Here is a 17,047-nt window from a genome sequence, read left to right as displayed (position 1 = left end):
ACTAACCCTAACTAACCCTAACTAACCCTAACTAACCCTAACTAACCCTAACTAACCCTAACTAACCCTAACTAACCCTAACTAACTAACCCTAACTAACCCTAACCCTAACTAACCCTAACTAACCCTAACTAACCCTAACCCTAACTAACCCTAACTAACTAACTAACCCTAACTAATGGGTGTGTTATACATTGGCCACATTAATGCCGGGGCTGTCGTTGTCCCTAACGGTCAAGAGATGCTACCCGTGACCATCGTGTCAAATACGCCGGTAACGGACAGAGAGTTTTCTAGTGAATGGAATTGTCAACACTTTATACTAGAAGGTCTTCAGGCTCTTGTATATAATGGCCTACAGGAGCAGGAATGGTACGATGCGGTTGAAAACGAGCTGCTCGATAGCTTACTAGATGGAACATCAGTTTAATAGATAGAGGATATAGTTCTAAATTCCTACGATGTATTCATTATAAACAACATAAGAATGTACTCGAGATCATACCGTTTAGGGAACAATGTCGGCACATTTGATCCCAAAGTACCCCAATCAATGTTATCTAACCCACGCAGAGTCAAAACATAGTCCCAATACGCAGGATACCAACCGGCATATTCCCAATCTATGAGAGCAACAATACGGCCGTCACGCACTATGATGTTCCGTGCCGCGATGTCGCCATGCGTAAATACTATGGGATAAGACTCGGCCGCTAACTGCATTGTAATTTGATGCCAGTACATTGATTGAGCTGCTTGCCGCTTCGGAGGCTTAGCAAGCCAGTTGTGGAGCTCCGCACAAGTGTTGAATGGTCCTCCAGAACGAGGAAAGATGGTTGGGAGTACGGCACCTTGGCCATCTAATCGGCCAATCTGTGTACCAGCTAGAGCTTGCAATTGTTCGATGTAATCACGAAGCTGGACCAAGATATCGGAGCGTTGGTCGGGCGTCAACACTCCCCAAGCTTGCTTCAACGTCTGGCCCTCAATGTATTCCATTGTGATACGGTCCCAGTCGCTGCTAATGACTGTGGGGACGGGGATCGTAGTGTTCGCCTTGATAAAACGGAGTGCCAGAGCCTCGTTCGGGCAATCATAGGCGCCCATGCCGTCGGGATGCGTCGTGTACTTCGTGATAGTGTTGCCGTTTCGTACAACATAACGGCTCATCAGTTTATGGATGACTTCGCCGTCCGGATATGGCGCAGGCTGTCGCGGTGGTGGCGGGGCGTCGCCGTAGAGGGCCTCTCGGGCATCCTTCTGTCGCATCTCATTCAGCCGCGCGAGTCCTCGTAATGGAGGGTTCTGTTCGCCTGCTAGCCTCTGGAAGGTCGGCATCGGGGGTTCCACTAGTCTCTTGGAGATGGTCGGGTATCGTTTAAGAAAGTCTTCGACAAAGTCGGTGTCGAGTTTGTAATGTTGACCAGTGTCCCGCCGAGCGACGCTTTCCGCCAACCAGTGAATTTGCTGTTTGCGGACAATGGTACCGCTGCCGATCTCTTTCGAAATCCACTCTTGAATTTCATCTTCTTGGTTTTGCGATAGGCCTTTGTGCGGCTCTGGTAAGGTAGAATGTTTGTCACTAGACATGCTTCAAATGCTATGTGTTGTCGTTCATTCGAAAATGAAGAGTTGTGTTGGTGCTTTTGTTAGAAACGTACCCCTCACTTTGGCCCCTTTGTGTCCCTTATGTGTTGGATACGACGACGACGCGGATTAATAAAAATTCCTTAACGATAGGAACCAATAGCTGTAAGTGCTAATACCTGTTAGTCACACTGCGGAAGTGGGAACGGTTAACTACTTTTCGGCCAATCGCCTTTAAACGTATTCTGCACAAAGTAATTACAGACACATCAATCAAAATCAATCCTTTTGGAAAATACGCTACATAAAAGAGCTATCATGATGACACAGACTTTGCTCCCGATGACATCGATGTGGTACATCGTTTGGGGACCATAACCACCAAGCGCCGCGATTCACGCCACACGTTAAGTTAGTGGTTATGTCTCCCGCACCACATTATGTCCATTGGTATGTGATTTTGATCGTGGCGTTAACAAAAACGGCGGTAGTTAATTTCTACAATCAATCGTATTAGGTTGTCACTCAAAAGCCAGTGAAATTCCAAATTTCTTTCAGTTCACATTCCGTGGTGACAAACGAGCAAAATGACTAAGTTAACGATATAGGTTATTGTTTTTGTTTTTGATCGATTTTCCGTATCAACAGTCACCGCGTTGGCGTTGCTGTTACATTCCAATAGAAAATATATCAAAATGTCGTCAACTCAGGAAACTTGCTTGCTCTAGGAGACGAGAACTTTGTTTCCACGTAGGTTTTCTGTATTGAATCTTCCTTGTGATCGAATGCGCGATACACCTGCTCCATGTTTTCAAGTCGAACCCGATGCGACACCATCTGCAGGGGATCCAGGGCACCGGACTGAATCTGCTTTAACAGATGCTCCCAGTACTTGTGGACAGGTGCCTGGCCATTGCCAATGAGCCGAATGCCGCGCTCCATAAGTGAGCCAATGTTGAAATGGTTCGTCTGGTAGAGATGTTAGTCTTGAACTGTCCACAATGTGCTTGTTCCAGTTATATAAAACTCACATAACCAACGTAGACGCCTGTTACACCCACACGGCCGTAGTTGCGAACACCTTCAATCATCTCGTTCAGAATCTCGCTCGTGTCTGTCTCAGCACCGATTTGCATCTGCACCCAATGTAACCATCCTTTAGCGTACTCGCCAGCGGCGCAATCAATGGCCACGTCTGGGCCACGGCCATCGCAAAGATCCTTTAGTTTGCTGACAACAGTTTCCTTATTGGTGGTCCCAAAGCTGAGCTTCTTGTAGTCAATCAGTTCCAGCTGGTCGGCATTCTTGGCTGGCCAGCGACCCTTGACAAAACTCAAGCGTGGCTCGGTGTCAACAAAGATTAGCTTTTTGGCTCCTTCGTTGAGCGCAAAAATTCCGGCCATTTGGCCAATCGGCCCTCCACCGAAGATGGCCACCTGGTCGTCGGGGTAGACTGCAGTGTCCTTGACTGCATTGTATGATGTAGCCAGCACGTCTGAAAGGTACAAGGCCTTTTCATCGGGGATGTCGTCGGGTATGTGCAGCAGGTTGACGTCGCCAAAGGGTACTCGCACGTACTCAGCCTGACCACCAGCAAACCCGCCCGTGAGGTGCGAATAGCCAAAGATTCCAGCCGTCTGTGAGCCGTAAAGTGCCTTTTGAGTCGAGTTCGAGTTTGTGCGCTCGCACTGGGAGGACAACTTCTGTTTGCAAAAGAAGCACTGAACGTGTTAGTCATATCGCATTACATGATAGGAAAGGAATAAGGACGGGGAACGGACATCACCACAAGCAATCTGAAACGAAGCAACATATCGTCCTCCCTTCTGAATATTTTTCACCTCGGGGCCAACATCATCGACAATACCGCAAAACTCGTGGCCGAGGATGTCATTGACTTGCATTTGAACCACCGAACCTAGAAGTTTAGACTGTTAGAGTCGGCAATGTCTGACATTGGTACCACGCTTGGTAAATAACAGAAAATTCACCGTGTAGAAGATGGAGGTCGCTGCCGCAGATAGTACTGCCTGTAACCTTAAGAATTACGTCGCGAGGCTCGATAATCTTTGGCCGCGGCACGTCCAGGACTTGAACTTTATTTTCCCTTGCCAGGTGAGGGCCTTCATGGTATGCTCTCCGTCTCCAGATTTTTCGTAGTTAGCAATATCTTGCTGCGTCGCGGCGCCACCATCGTGTCCAATTGCCTGCTCGGCAACGTTTGCCAGTCTTGATGTAGCCATGTTGTGAATTTGATTTGAAATTTTTTGGTATTAGTACAGCAGGATCGACGAGGCCTACGAGGTCAAATATCTAAAATGGAACGAAACGCCATCAAAATATACAAAAATGTCGTTCTTCGTCTATGATGTCAATCTGAATGGTGTATTGTAGTAGTTTTACTTTATCATATGTTTAGTACATGATCGCCGTTAACCATAGGGGCGAATGTCAGCTTTTCTACTCTGATGACGTCGACCATTTCTCCGATACGGGACGACTGCAGCAAACGCTTTGGTCTTCCCGACAATGAAATAAAACTAATTGGGATGAAAATCGAAGTTTATTTTATTCGAATAAAGAATTTTAGTAACAAGTCGTACGCGTAACTGGTGTTTAAGAAATGTGTGTACAGACCTGTGTAAATAAATTTTCTCACATAATATTTACAGCGGCTTTTTATTGGAAAATGAGCTAGTGCAAATAAAATGCCTTACATGCAGAAACGCGACGGAGGCGGCGGCAAAAACAAGGTCATATGTATACACGGTTATGAACACGGGTATACACGGCGGCACCGGCTGTGACCTAGGAAGCAATAGATTGTAACACACTTAAATAATATAATACGAGCGCAACGAGGCGGGATAGTATAACACTTGGAAGTATTATAACAGTAGAAGGAGATAGTTGAGGCCGGATAGCTATACCACGTGGTAGCTCGAACACGTCTAGATCGTTTCAGGACGCTTATACAGACTACTTAAAGACAGGCTACCGTCGTAAACGCCCGCGTGAAGACTCTTATTAATACCCTTGTAAAGACTCGACGTAAAGGCTACCGAAGAGAGGATTACGGAGATACAGATAGCCGGGCGTTGACGGATCAGTTGAATAGAAGGTTACAGATAACTTAAAAGAAGTTTCAACTGTTACGATATTATATTTCGTAGGCACATAATTGTTTTCATGGCTTTTGCCGCCTTTGTTTCCGGTAGTTATTGGTAATGTTTTTGAAATGTGTTGAACGTGTTTCCGAAAGGCTGGCTTATTTGCATAGGTTTGATGACAATTTAAAGTCCTTATATTGATCATGTAACCTTCGTCTGGCCAACCTCCTCTCCCAACCCGACTTAATACTTTAAAGCGTAATTCCATCCTTAAAGATTCTTTCCGAAAAAATCTATAAGCTTCGGACCCGACACTGTAAGGTCATCATAGAGGGCAAAATGGTCTTTCCCTTCGACGACAAACAGTTCCTTAGGTTCACGGGCTGTAGCAACAGCGTCTTCACTGTAATGAAGAGTCTGGGCCTTGGATCCGGCGACCATTAATAATGGCCGTGGGGAGATCAGGTGTTGGAGGTTATATGAGTCGTAGCCGATCATGAGATCGTAGCTTGATGGTGGAACTTTCTGGTCGGAACGGGGATGGTTTCCGCGCTTCGAACCGTAGTATGAGGCCGCGTCTTTGAAGAAGGAGTCTGCGTCCTCCGGAATTTGAGAGATATCGCTGCTGAACATAGGTGGGGCTTCAATGCTGGGGTTGTCGGCCACACTCGTACGCCACTGGCCTGCTACCTGAAGTGCACCAGCGATGGCTTCAGGGACTTCCTTGTTGTTCTCCCTGTGTACACCTCCATTGCGGGTCATACGGCCAACGCAAGCGGCACTCACAGTAGCAAGTGCCTTGATACGGCTGTCAGACTGAGCGGCATAGGATGTATAACCACCCGAGGCGCAGATTCCGAGAACACCAATTCGGCTAGGATCAACTTTACCTTTTAACGTGCTCAAGTAGCTCACAGCAGCCTTAACATCCTCGACTCTCTGATGTGGGTCTTCCAGCCCACGTGGCTGTCCAGTGCTTTCTCCCTGATAACCAGCGTCAAACGTAAGGGCGTAGAATCCGGCTTTAGATAGCAGCCGGGCGTGGTCTGCAGAGGTTTGTTCTTTGACTCCGGTCATGGGGTGGCTGATCACAACAGCAGCGCCATTGCGGTCAGGGGCGCCAGCAACCGGGGCGTAGAGCTCGCCGCAGATCTGCAGCATGAAGGATGGGAAGGCGACTTTCGTTGGAGCAGACATAATGGAAGATAATGAGCACGAGGAATTGGATAGATTGCGTAGAATAGATGTTGTTGGATAGATTTCGTAGAATACGTGCCATTTTTTGGTTGAGACCGGCCCTTTTTATCATTCAAAGTCACTTTACATATTAACAAAATTATGACGTAGTAGACTGCCAAGTTTTCCGCAAGCCTTTCCGTCGCAGCTTTGCTTACACAGGGCCTGGCCCACGGTGGAGGCGGGGTCATACACTGGTGGAGTAGGCGCGGCGACTATGATCTATCAAAACGGACTACCCGCAACGCGATGAGTGCCTCGACAGGACCGGCGGTTTCCTAGTGTTCACGCCGTCGGCGTACTTTTTATACAATACTGCTGGCATGCTCGGTGATTGGCTCCAGGACATCATGATGAAGCAACTCAAGAATAATGGAATGCCTGGCGTACGTCCGCTTGCTGTGCTGGATGCCTGTGTGGCCTTACTATACAGGTTATTTAAGCCGACATCACCGCACTGACGCCTCTCGGGACCTCTACCGCTAAGACGACGACGCAATCCTCTGCCCCGAGCATATTGGCGTGACTTGATTAGCGTGTTCGCAGCGGCCCCGACCGCCTTTGGCATGAAGATCGGTGGCAGTTGGGCGATTGACTTGGTCCATCAGCACCACCCGAGAAGCCAAGCGACGCGCGTACCGGCGGTGTGCTCGTTGCCAGTGCCTACCAAGATCACATGATCGGTGTTATGGCCAAGGTATGTGCGACGCTTAGCCGAGACAAGACGGTGTACGTTAGGGCACTGGCGTGTAAACCGCGGCGCGCCTCGTCAACTTATACACCGGGCCAAGTTTCCGAGTGGCCACATGTTTTGTCGATAGCCTGTTATAATGTAGGCACTTACCCAATGTGACAGCCACCAGGTAACGCACACCGCTTGCTGCGGAAGCAAATCTCGTCGTCGTTGATATTCTCCATAAGAACGAATGCCACTCCTATTTAAGAGCGCTGGGCAGCATGTAAGCCGGGCGGGACCTTTTGAGACGACTAACTTCAAAAATACGATCTCAGGTCCGTCATTAACTGGTTGCATACCACCATTGTGTGCGTGATCCCCTTCGAGCCTAGTTGGTGGGAGTTCAAGACGGCACCAATCCCCGGCAGTAATATCACGCCAGTTTCTGTAAGGAATGACACACCGTACAGTGGCCAAGAGTACGGCTGGCACATAAGCGATGGTACGCTCGACGTTAACTTACTCGTCATTGCCAACAGCGGTGGACAAGTTGTTCTACCGAACGAGTAAAGCGGCATAAGCACTACATAGCGATAGGTGGGATTAGGCCGGTATCGGTTCCAGCCATAGCGGGATAATCTACGTGACTGGCCACCGCAGCCGTTGCTGCCGCTGTTGGGAATGAAACCCCTGACTCATTTGTGAAGGTATTGAGGGATGATATGCATATAGTTTTACGTGGAGCATTTTCAATCATATAATGATAAAGCCAGCAGTCTTATGATGCAACCAACGTCGGTCATGCTTGCCGTTGGCCCTTACCTTAACAGGTTAGAAACGAGCACATGCGAAAGTCGTCATCGTTAATCAAGCTATTACGACATACAGAATAACGGAATGCAGGGCCTGTGCACTGGGTACAATTGCGTTTTCTGACGTCTTCCGAGTCATGAACACCATTTTACAAGAAATATTCCAACCTGGTCTATCATAAGAATAAAGCAGGTGCATTATCACACAAACCTGGTAGTAGTTGAATTGTAGGGTGCCATTAGGCTCATCCAAGTTGTGGTGTGTCCCGCCAATTTGGTAAATTAGGGAACACCGATAGCAGCACGCGGCGCGGGACACTACTGATCTCGCGTAGCTAACTTAATGCTCTTTTTACGGGACCGATTCTTTTCTCTTTAATCCGTGCTTTTGACGTTTTAATGATCGAGAATAGAATGATGGAGTTGGTTAAGTTCCTTAACTCAACTGCGGCCAGACACAGGACATATTGCGTCACCTGGTCTACCGTCACGCCATTGAAAATTAGCTACAAGTCAATAGTACTGAAAGTATATGCCCTTTGTATAAATGGTCCAGGTCGGCCGTACTTTGACGTCTTTGCAAACAAGATCAAAGTCACAACAAACCCACCTCGAACCATACCTTACTTTTACATCTTTCCATACACACCTTACACTCCCAACACGAGAATACAACATGTCTACATTCTCCACGTACGACATAGCTGTGCCGGTCCTTACCCGCGGACTCCAGACATTTGACCACATTCTACACAAGGCCGAGGCCCACGCGAAGGCCAATGGTATTGATGCTGACTCGGTCTATCCCTCTGCACGCCTTGTGGTAGACCAGAATCCGCTCGTTTTCCAGGTGCAAAACGCCACAAAGACTGTCCGCAACTACGTCATCCACCTGACGGGCGAGGACATTGCTCCGTTTGTGGACAATGAGAAGACAATTGCCGACTTGCACACCCGCATCAAGGCCGGCCTTGCTCTGCTGAAAAAGGTCACTCCCGATGTCGCCAATGGACGTGCTGAGAGCCAATCGGCCACCTTTAATCCTAGTGGTTCGCATCCGGTGACCCTCAAGGTCAAGGACGCCGTGCTGCTCCAGGCCCTTCCAAACTTCCTCTTCCATCTAACAACGGGTTACTCTATTCTACGTGCGCAGGGCGTCCCTGTCGGCAAGGCGGACTTCATCTCCAACTTCATTGGTGTCCCGGGCTTCGAATAAGATTTGGCGTGGGAGCTGAACTAGAGTACAGGGCACCGCATTTTAGACAAGAGAAATTAGTTATTCAAGAGAATATTGAATCATGACTCGGTCCACGTGATCTTATCCCAATCTCTTACTTGGTCCAATGTTACAACTCTGATGCAGCACGATGCCACGAGCGTGCGGGGGCTATCATTCTGTGTCGAAGAGATCGCTTTCACGTTTTCTTGGTTAGTGTGCCAATGTCCGTGCCATGCCGGCCAAGCAATGAGTGCCTGCACATGTCATCCAGCCGTCTTTTCTTCCCGGGATCCAAATAACAAAGGACTTCAGAATTAGAAACTCGGACCGTTTTAACTTCTTTTATCCGAGAAAAGGTCCGTTCAATTGCATTGTCGGACAGATTCACCTCGTCATGTAGAATGGCGCTATTGCGCCATTGATGTTAGGTACGTTGTACCTGCGCATATTCGCCAAAGCTGATTCAGGGGTAATACGACGTAATTACTGTTCAAATTTCAGTACTGCCGGCCCGTAAAGCTCATAACGCCTCAGGTGGTCCTCGGTGAAAATTAATATTAGTCAGCGACGCGACGTAAGGTAGAATCCACTCTGTAAAACTAAGTACATGTTATTAATACCTATACAGTAGACGTAACCAAAATGGCTCAGAATAAAGAGACTCTCTACCAATAAAGATTAGAAGTAAATAAGAAAAAGAAAAAGAAAAAATAACAGAAAAGAGGGAAACAAAAATAGAAAATAACGGGAAGAGACTCAGAAAAACACACCAAGTCCAGAACCTAAAACGTCTAAAAAGGCTTTGCGCAGCGAATCCTTGCTACCCGCGGAGTAGTAGTAGTGTCAATGGGAAGTCAATACATCAAAATTGAAGCGGAACGTATCAAGCAACTTTCACGACGTCAAGCGACTACGGACAGCCTCAATTCAACTATGTCTCCCACGTCTCTGGAATATACGGTAGAGACAGGGGCATAGAGAGGTGCAACTGAGGGAAGATAATAGTAGAGTTCATATTTTACGTTCTAGCATTGAAGGGAAAACATTAGTAGAGCATCTTTGTCTTTTTGTCAAGTCGGAGAGCGCATCCCCGCAAGCCAATGTACTCTGTAGGCACATCTGGCACACAATGTGGCCCACTACCTTTGAAAACCGTGTGCCCTTTGGAGGACACGTATAGGTGTTGTTGAGTCATTGTTTGTTCAGCGATGATATGTCGTTCCCAAACATTGTGTATCCCTACACTTTTGCCAAATTGCGCATAGTAATACGACATTCACATACTATACCGACTTTTATTGATAGCGTACACGACCATTAATAGTTATTATTGCTGTTATATAAACTAAAAAAACCATGAAAACTGTTACCATAACATGAGATGTAATATAACATTTCACGTTTCCTCCAAAATGACTTTAAATCTCCATAGTCCCATCACTACTCCATCTGCTTCATCTTGTCTACCAGAGTGAATGTTGCGTCCGTGTTCTGCTGTATGTCATCCACAGTCACACCAGGGGCAAGTTCAGTTAAAGTCAGACCGCTGCCCCCGCGACGATCAACCTCAAAGACACAAAGGTCGGTGATTATTGTACTCACAACGCGGGCACCAGTAAGTGGAAGTGAACAGTTTTGGACAATCTTGGAGGAACCATCCTTGGCGACGTGCTCAGTGGCGACAACAATCTTGGTCTTGTCAGGGTTGGACACAAGATCCATAGCACCGCCCATGCCCTTGAAAATTTTACCAGGTATCATGTAATTGGCGAGATCACCAGTGGCGCTAACCTGAAGTGCCTGGAGAGGGATAGTGTCAGCTTGGGGTTATGACGCGTGAAGAAAATGGTACTTACTCCTAAGATCGACACGTCGACGTGGCCTCCTCGGATCATGCCGAAGGATTCAGAACTGTCGAAAGTGGCTGCACCCGGTACCAAGGTAACAGTTTCTTTACCAGCATTGACAATATCACTATGACATCAGCAGGTCGATCTTGTGTGGTTGATTCTCACGTAAATACTTACGGGTCGACCTCTTCAGGAAGAGGATATGGGCCCTGCGCAGTTAGTATAAAGCACACAATGAAATGCAAGGCAAGAAAAAAATAGCTAAAGACTTACCATTCCTAGAATTCCGTTTTCCGACTGAATCCAGACTTTCTCGTCTGGTGCTAAAAAAGACAGCGCTAACGTCGGGATACCAACGCCGAGGTTGACATAAAACCCGGGGTGCAGTTCCTTGGCGGCACGCCGTGCAATACGTAATCGCTTCTCAGCTGCCGTGTTTGGTGTCATTGAGGTAGCAGTAGACGCAGCCTTCCCCGTCTCGGGTTCACGCGTTTTGAGAATGTCGATTTTGCTTGGTACTGTTGCAGGCACAATACGATCCACGTAGATGCCAGCCAAGTCAACCTCTCCAGGGTCGATTTCACCCAACTCGACAATATTCTCGGCTTCGACGATCGTCAGCTTGGCCGCCTTGCCCATAAGCGGTCCAAATGCTTTCGTGGAATATCGAAAGACGCAATTGCCAGCGCGGTCGACCTTGTGGGCACGCAGAATGGCCACATCACCGGGAAGAGCGGGCTCTATGAGAAATGTCCGCCCATTGAACTCACGAGTCTCGCGCACACGTCCACGTTCGGCCACACTACCGTCCGGGCCGAGACGTACAGGGATCTCGCCTTCTTGTAATAGGGAGTGGGCACCGGTGGGTGTAAAAAACGCCGGTATACCGCTACCAGCCGCCCGGATGCGCTCGGCCAGCGTCCCCTGTGGACATAGTTCGACAGCAATCTTTCCAGCCAAATACTTTTTTTCAAGGTTCTTGTTGTTACCAAGATACGAGATAATGAGGCGGTCAAGCTGTCCAGCCTCTGTCAGCACGGCGAGGCCCCCCTTGCCTTCAACGCCGGCATTGTTGGAAACAGCCGTCAACGAATGCAGTGATTCAGGCCCTCTTCGGTGTAGCGCGTTGATTAGGGTCTCTGCAACACCTGAGAGACCAAAGCCAGCGCTCAGAATCACAGACCCGCTGGGAATGTCAACCACCGCTTCGTCGGCCGTCTTATATACTTTGTCACTCTCACGGGATGGCCGGGGCACCGCCGAAGCATCTTTCTGAAAAGCTCGGCGGCTGTGTGGAATTGCCAGCCATGGCACCGAACGAGCCGCGGTCGGGCGTCTGCGAGTTGTACATCGCGTGACGCACGGTGTGGTGATTGTATGAGTGGTGAGATTGCCCAGAATGCCCCGCGTTGCAACAATGGATCTCTCCACAGGTCGTGTCTGTCGCTCGGCGGCTAGGAGTCGGAATAGTGCGCGGGCCATGTCGAGGTTGAGTACAACGGCAGGAGAAAGGGTACGCGCGGTTGGTAATCCAGATAGGTAGTGGATACACAAAGGTAAAGGTTGCACCATTCGAAAGTTGTGAGAAATTCTTACCACCTATTTATTTCCTGAGCAGTTTCCTCCTCATGGAGATAGGCGTTGCTTCTGACATCGGAAACAACGCAGGCTCACGCCGCTAAGGGCGGCACCTACCGCCCGCGCGAATATCACTGTTGGCTGCTTCTGCGTCGGAGTGTTATTAGCGAGATGCGTGCTAGCTATCAACCCGCTAGGGGTGGATCCACGCCACATGAGCCACAGTAACAATTAGTGATCATAGATTTCTGCCACTTGATTGCAGCGGAGATACCATCGCCCAAACACTCTGACATCTGGACGGTTTGGATGTCAGTTACAAATTATTTTGTTGTGCGTACGTTTGTGTGTGAGTTTATATCAGCGGCTGAAACTTATGCTAACAATAAACTCCAGAAAAAGTTGCCCCTTCCTTTGACCGATCGCAGCACGCGCGGCCAACATTATGCTCGGGCGATTCAGGTGGAACTGATTTGGATACTTCCCAAATATGTCTGAGGCGAAGCATCTTACCCATTTTTCTGTCGCCTATCTAGAGCAATTTATTGATACTCTTGACAGCGTGTCGCTGGTAATGCCCCCAGAAAATCAGTTTATAACAGCTGCTGGCACTTCATAGGATCTCTTTCCCTCTCCTGATTTTTGTACTTGCCGGCATGGCCGTATGTCTGCTATTCTCCGTCACTGCCTTACATGAAGGCAACAATCATTGTGTTCTATTTCAATGCGTGACGTACTGGGTTTCTGTGCACAGTCAATTCTTGTCAAGTCCAGCCGTCTTGACTTTGTATCTTTAGTCGCCGAGTACATGCGGATTCTCCCGCTTCGGTGCCACTGGACCCGCCGCGGCGGTATATCAGCAAGTGTGGTCCTTGACAGCAGGCAGTTCGGATGGTGTTGATTGTATTCTTGGAGTATTTACTTTTGCTGCATTCCCAATTCTCAACACTATCTGCCAACGGCTGCTCCCAAATGTGGCTCCTAAATACGGCTCATGACAAGGCCACCCGATGCTACGCAGCTCTAAACTGCTCTGGCGTGTCAGGCTGGTGCTTCCAGTCCGCTGCGACAAACTCTGGCAAGTCCTTGCACGCATTATACGCGTGGGTCACAGCTTCGAACAGCGTCAAGTCGACCCCCCAACGCAGAGCTGCCTCGTACGCTGGAGCAATGACGACGTCCGCCAGCGTGATGTCATCGCCAACACTGTGCTTTCCAGCGCTGTTCTGCAGGATGGCTTCGACAGCCCTGATTCCGGGCACCATTATTTCCTTGCACCAGTCGGCCGATTCGATACCGAGGGTGCGCATCCGGTGTAGCACACTTGAGTTGGTCTTTGGCTGCACATCACCTGTAATAATGTTGACAATGTCCCGTACAACGGCACGCTGTAGGGGCCGTTCAGCCCCTGGCAGTAGGGACCGCTTGTCGGGGAAGGCCTCTTCGAAAAATTCGAGAATCGTCACTGACTGACGTATGGTCGCCTGCGAGCCGTCGGGAAAGCCAACTACTAAGGATGGCACGGTGCCACAGGGGTTCACGTCGCTGGTGTACGTCGGTGCCGATTGTTCTCCCTTCAAGAGGTCGACATAGTGCGGCGTCACCGCGAGGCCTTTTAAGGCCGCCGCTGTCCGCACACGCGCAGAGCATGATGACCGGAAGTACGTGTAGAGCGTCAGCTCTACGCCATTAAAGTCGTCTTTGGTCATAGTCTTTCGTTATGTAGAAGTATTTTGTTTTCGTTGGGCAGTACCGGGCATGTTGACTCGCGAATTGACTACGGGAAGTTTTGCTGTAACGTTTGCCATTCCGAGTCCAAACTCATTGGGATTCTTGAGGAGGAGCAGTCTACGAAGTACTCTCCATCTTGCATGTGACTGACTTCTGGAAAGAATCAATCGTAGTTGCCTTTTGCAGCGCACAATGACCAGTGCCGCAGGCCGCTAAGCGTGCTGACCGACGGCTAGTCTCGCCTTCCCCATTTGCTGTGGATCACTCCTTGCTGCGGAACCCCGCATTGTGGCGGAGACGGAAGTTGCGGAATGTTTTGTACGCAGCAGCCGTTCCAACTTAGTGGCTGTTCCGCTAACTAACACGGCTTGCATCGGTTATGCGGGGTCTCCACAGGTCGGGTTACTAAAACCACACACCAAATACTTACAAAGTACCCTACGCAAAAACTTCCGTCCGGTCTCCCTATTCAGGACGCGTTACTCAAAAGCAAATCTTTGGACGTTTCACGTCAATGGTTGTCAAGATTTAATTTTGCTTCCCTGTCCGATCCTATCCTCAGAGTCAATGCACTCCGGTTTTAACCAAAAAGGCGTCATGTATTCCTCAACCATGGCCGAATCTTGGCTGAACATTCCCTCTGAGAGCGACTTTTCACTGATTAACATCCCCTTTGGCATCGTCACATATTCTGGTGCACCAACACCCCGTGTCGCCGTCGCTGTGGGTGACCAAGCTCTCGACCTCGTCGTGTTCTCCGAATACGATGGCTTTTCTGGGCTGCCAGACATCCAGCCATACTTGCATGTGTTTGACGAGTCCACGCTCAACTCCTTTGCGGCGCTCGGCCGGCCATTGCATAAAATTGTCCGCAGCTACCTCCATGATGTGTTGGTGAAAGACGGTCCTTTCCGTGAGCGCTTGCAAGACAACGCACATCTACGGAGCGCCTGTCTCGTCCCGCTGGCGTCCGTGAGAACCCACCTCCCAATGCAGATTGGCGACTATACGGACTTTTATGTCGGCAAACATCATGCGTTCAACGTTGGTGTGCTCTTCCGCGGTCCAGCCAATGCACTGCAGCCCAACTACACTCATCTTCCCGTTGGCTACCACGGCCGCGCCTCGTCGGTTGTCGTCTCGAGAACGCCTGTTCGCCGGCCATGGGGACAGATCCTGGATGCCGACAAGAAAACACCCATCTACCGCCCAAGTAAGCGCCTCGACATTGAGCTGGAACTTGGTGCATTTGTGTGCAAGCCCAACCGTTTGGGTGTGCCCGTCCCACTCGTCAAGGCCGAGGACCACCTTTTTGGTTATGTTCTACTCAACGACTGGTCAGCCCGCGATATTCAGGCTTGGGAGTACGTCCCGCTCGGCCCATTCAATGCAAAGAACTTTGCCTCGACCATTAGTGCCTGGGTTGTACTCGCCGACGCGCTTGAGCCGTTCCGCACAGACGGTATCGAGAACACAAGTGAGCTGCAGGCATACTTGAAGCCCGCCGACGGTAGTGCTAAACCCGTGTTCGACATCAACCTAGAGGTTGCTCTACAACCTGCAGGATCCAATTCGCCATCTGTCATTAGCCGTTCCAATGGCCGCCACCTCCTCTGGTCCTTTTCTCAAATGTTAGCCCACCACACCGTTGGTGGCTGTCCGCTGAATGTGGGAGACCTTTTGGGATCCGGTACCATCAGCGGACCCGACGACGGGATGCAAGGCAGCCTGTTGGAGTTGACGGCTGGTGGTTCCAAAATTATGGATGTTGGCGGGGTGGAAAGAAAGTTTCTGGAGGACGGCGACGAGGTCGTCTTGCGTGGCTGGTGTGAAAATTCAAACGGCCAACGTCTTGGATTCGGCGAGTGTCGGGGGTGTATCCTCCCAGCATGGCCGGATGGAGTTGCAGAGGAATGAAGAGTTTGGCGAAAGAACAATCATTTAAACGGGACGTGTCCCGCTGTCTTCTGTCTAGGCTAAGTTCCGAACAGAAATGACCTCAAAACTTGCCAAATGTGCCTTACCGTCCCCTGTCCGTATCATATTGTGTACGTGTGTTGTTTTTATTGATGTTTGATACTGAGTATCTTCGAACTGTATACATACGGGTAATTGACGCCTAGCCATAAAGCCAAAAGCCGCCAAAAGAGAGCGAGTCGCGTGTGACACTGGGTCTCGTTCAGCCATTGTAGCTGGTATGTGAAGAACCGAGCTCATGTGTAGAATACGAAGCCGACATGGGTAAATCGTATGCGACGGGGCTCGATTTGAGACTGCTCGGCACTTTGAGCATATGGTCGCGGGGTAAAGGCGCCTCGCCAAGTCACCAATATTCCGCCCCCGTAATAATTTACGTGAACTATTAGAATGGATTTATGGTGTAATAAATCGACTCTACGCCCTCCTCGCTTGGCATGAATGGCAGTCGCTGCCTGATCTCTATCATACTTGTGAATGAAGGTTTGAAGCAGGGGGAGTCTACCCAGTCAACGACCCACATGGCGTATGAGATGCTTCCTACACCAAAGGTAGACGACCCAAACCCTATTTAAAAGAAAGAAGGACAGCGAGGGAGGCGACGCGGACGTTTGCACTCTAAAGTGTATGTATGACGTGACACCGAAAGCAAAGGATGCTATGGGTAACAAGAAATGACTAAAAGTGCGTATTCGATTAGGACTTGTTGATGTTTGCCTTCTCGGCAATCTACACCTGCCCTACTAAGCTGGTTAATACTTCCCAGCCCTTCTTGGAGAAGGCGCCAAGGTTTCCCATATTTACTAGGATGTGCGAGCGTTCACTATTGCCGAGCTCTCCTGCTATTCTGGCTAATTTGTGTCTTCGCGGCAGCCTGTAAGGCAATAAACTCGAACCAGCGGGGCGAAAGGCTACGACGGTGAACTGCGAAACACGGGAATGGTTCCTGTAAATCCCCGCAAGTTTAATAACGACGATCCCTCTCAACAATTCTCCGACTCACTCTTATTAAGTGCACATATTTAGGCGATCGTATATCAGCCGCGGTAGTTTAAGATCGCCTTATCATTATAAATTGCGAGAAGAAACTCCCTTGTATGGCCAGTCATGGAGGCCTTCGATTTACATTTACTGCATGTTGCGACTATGTCCATGAAGTCCAGTCACTGTCAAAGTCACTGCTGGAAATTCTAAACACGGCGGGGATGATTTTACGATGTTCGTTGTCTTGGCTTCATATTATCTATTTTCCCGGCAGATTGTCGTTCTAC

The 17,047-nt window shown here is 49.2% G+C and overlaps 6 protein-coding genes across 6 annotated transcripts; 2 read left to right on the top strand and 4 right to left on the bottom strand.

Annotated features, from left to right (window-relative positions):
- Positions 1-2,277: 2,277 nt before the first annotated feature.
- Positions 2,278-3,830, bottom strand: SPBR_00525 (uncharacterized protein; the record flags this gene model as incomplete). The annotated part of the gene is made up of 5 exons (XM_040758844.1): positions 2,278-2,556; positions 2,619-3,308; positions 3,429-3,505; positions 3,551-3,624; positions 3,670-3,830. 5 exons carry the CDS (start codon positions 3,828-3,830, stop codon positions 2,278-2,280), a joined length of 1,281 nt encoding a protein of 426 aa, XP_040618994.1.
- A 1,137-nt stretch (positions 3,831-4,967) lies between these two features.
- On the bottom strand, positions 4,968-5,858 carry SPBR_00912 (X-Pro dipeptidyl-peptidase (S15 family) protein; the record flags this gene model as incomplete). Its single annotated transcript, XM_040759231.1, has 1 exon — positions 4,968-5,858. The coding sequence occupies one exon, from the start codon at positions 5,856-5,858 to the stop codon at positions 4,968-4,970; it is 891 nt and encodes a 296-aa protein (XP_040618993.1).
- A 2,239-nt stretch (positions 5,859-8,097) lies between these two features.
- Positions 8,098-8,637, top strand: SPBR_01064 (helix-turn-helix-domain containing protein type; the record flags this gene model as incomplete). Its single annotated transcript, XM_040759383.1, has 1 exon — positions 8,098-8,637. One exon carries the CDS (start codon positions 8,098-8,100, stop codon positions 8,635-8,637), a length of 540 nt encoding a protein of 179 aa, XP_040618992.1.
- A 1,443-nt stretch (positions 8,638-10,080) lies between these two features.
- On the bottom strand, positions 10,081-11,841 carry SPBR_00439 (3-oxoacid CoA-transferase; the record flags this gene model as incomplete). Its single annotated transcript, XM_040758758.1, has 5 exons — positions 10,081-10,440; positions 10,497-10,614; positions 10,668-10,699; positions 10,764-11,676; positions 11,732-11,841. 5 exons carry the CDS (start codon positions 11,839-11,841, stop codon positions 10,081-10,083), a joined length of 1,533 nt encoding a protein of 510 aa, XP_040618991.1.
- A 1,240-nt stretch (positions 11,842-13,081) lies between these two features.
- On the bottom strand, positions 13,082-13,777 carry SPBR_00998 (maleylacetoacetate isomerase; the record flags this gene model as incomplete). Its single annotated transcript, XM_040759317.1, has 1 exon — positions 13,082-13,777. One exon carries the CDS (start codon positions 13,775-13,777, stop codon positions 13,082-13,084), a length of 696 nt encoding a protein of 231 aa, XP_040618990.1.
- A 634-nt stretch (positions 13,778-14,411) lies between these two features.
- Positions 14,412-15,716, top strand: SPBR_00662 (fumarylacetoacetase; the record flags this gene model as incomplete). The annotated part of the gene is made up of 2 exons (XM_040758981.1): positions 14,412-14,771; positions 14,796-15,716. 2 exons carry the CDS (start codon positions 14,412-14,414, stop codon positions 15,714-15,716), a joined length of 1,281 nt encoding a protein of 426 aa, XP_040618989.1.
- Between the last annotated feature and the right edge of the window lie 1,331 nt (positions 15,717-17,047).

Source organism: Sporothrix brasiliensis, assembly GCF_000820605.1.
Source record: "Sporothrix brasiliensis 5110 chromosome Unknown Cont19, whole genome shotgun sequence".
Lineage (NCBI taxonomy): Eukaryota > Fungi > Ascomycota > Sordariomycetes > Ophiostomatales > Ophiostomataceae > Sporothrix > Sporothrix brasiliensis.
This window is presented reverse-complemented; position numbering and strand designations above follow the sequence as displayed.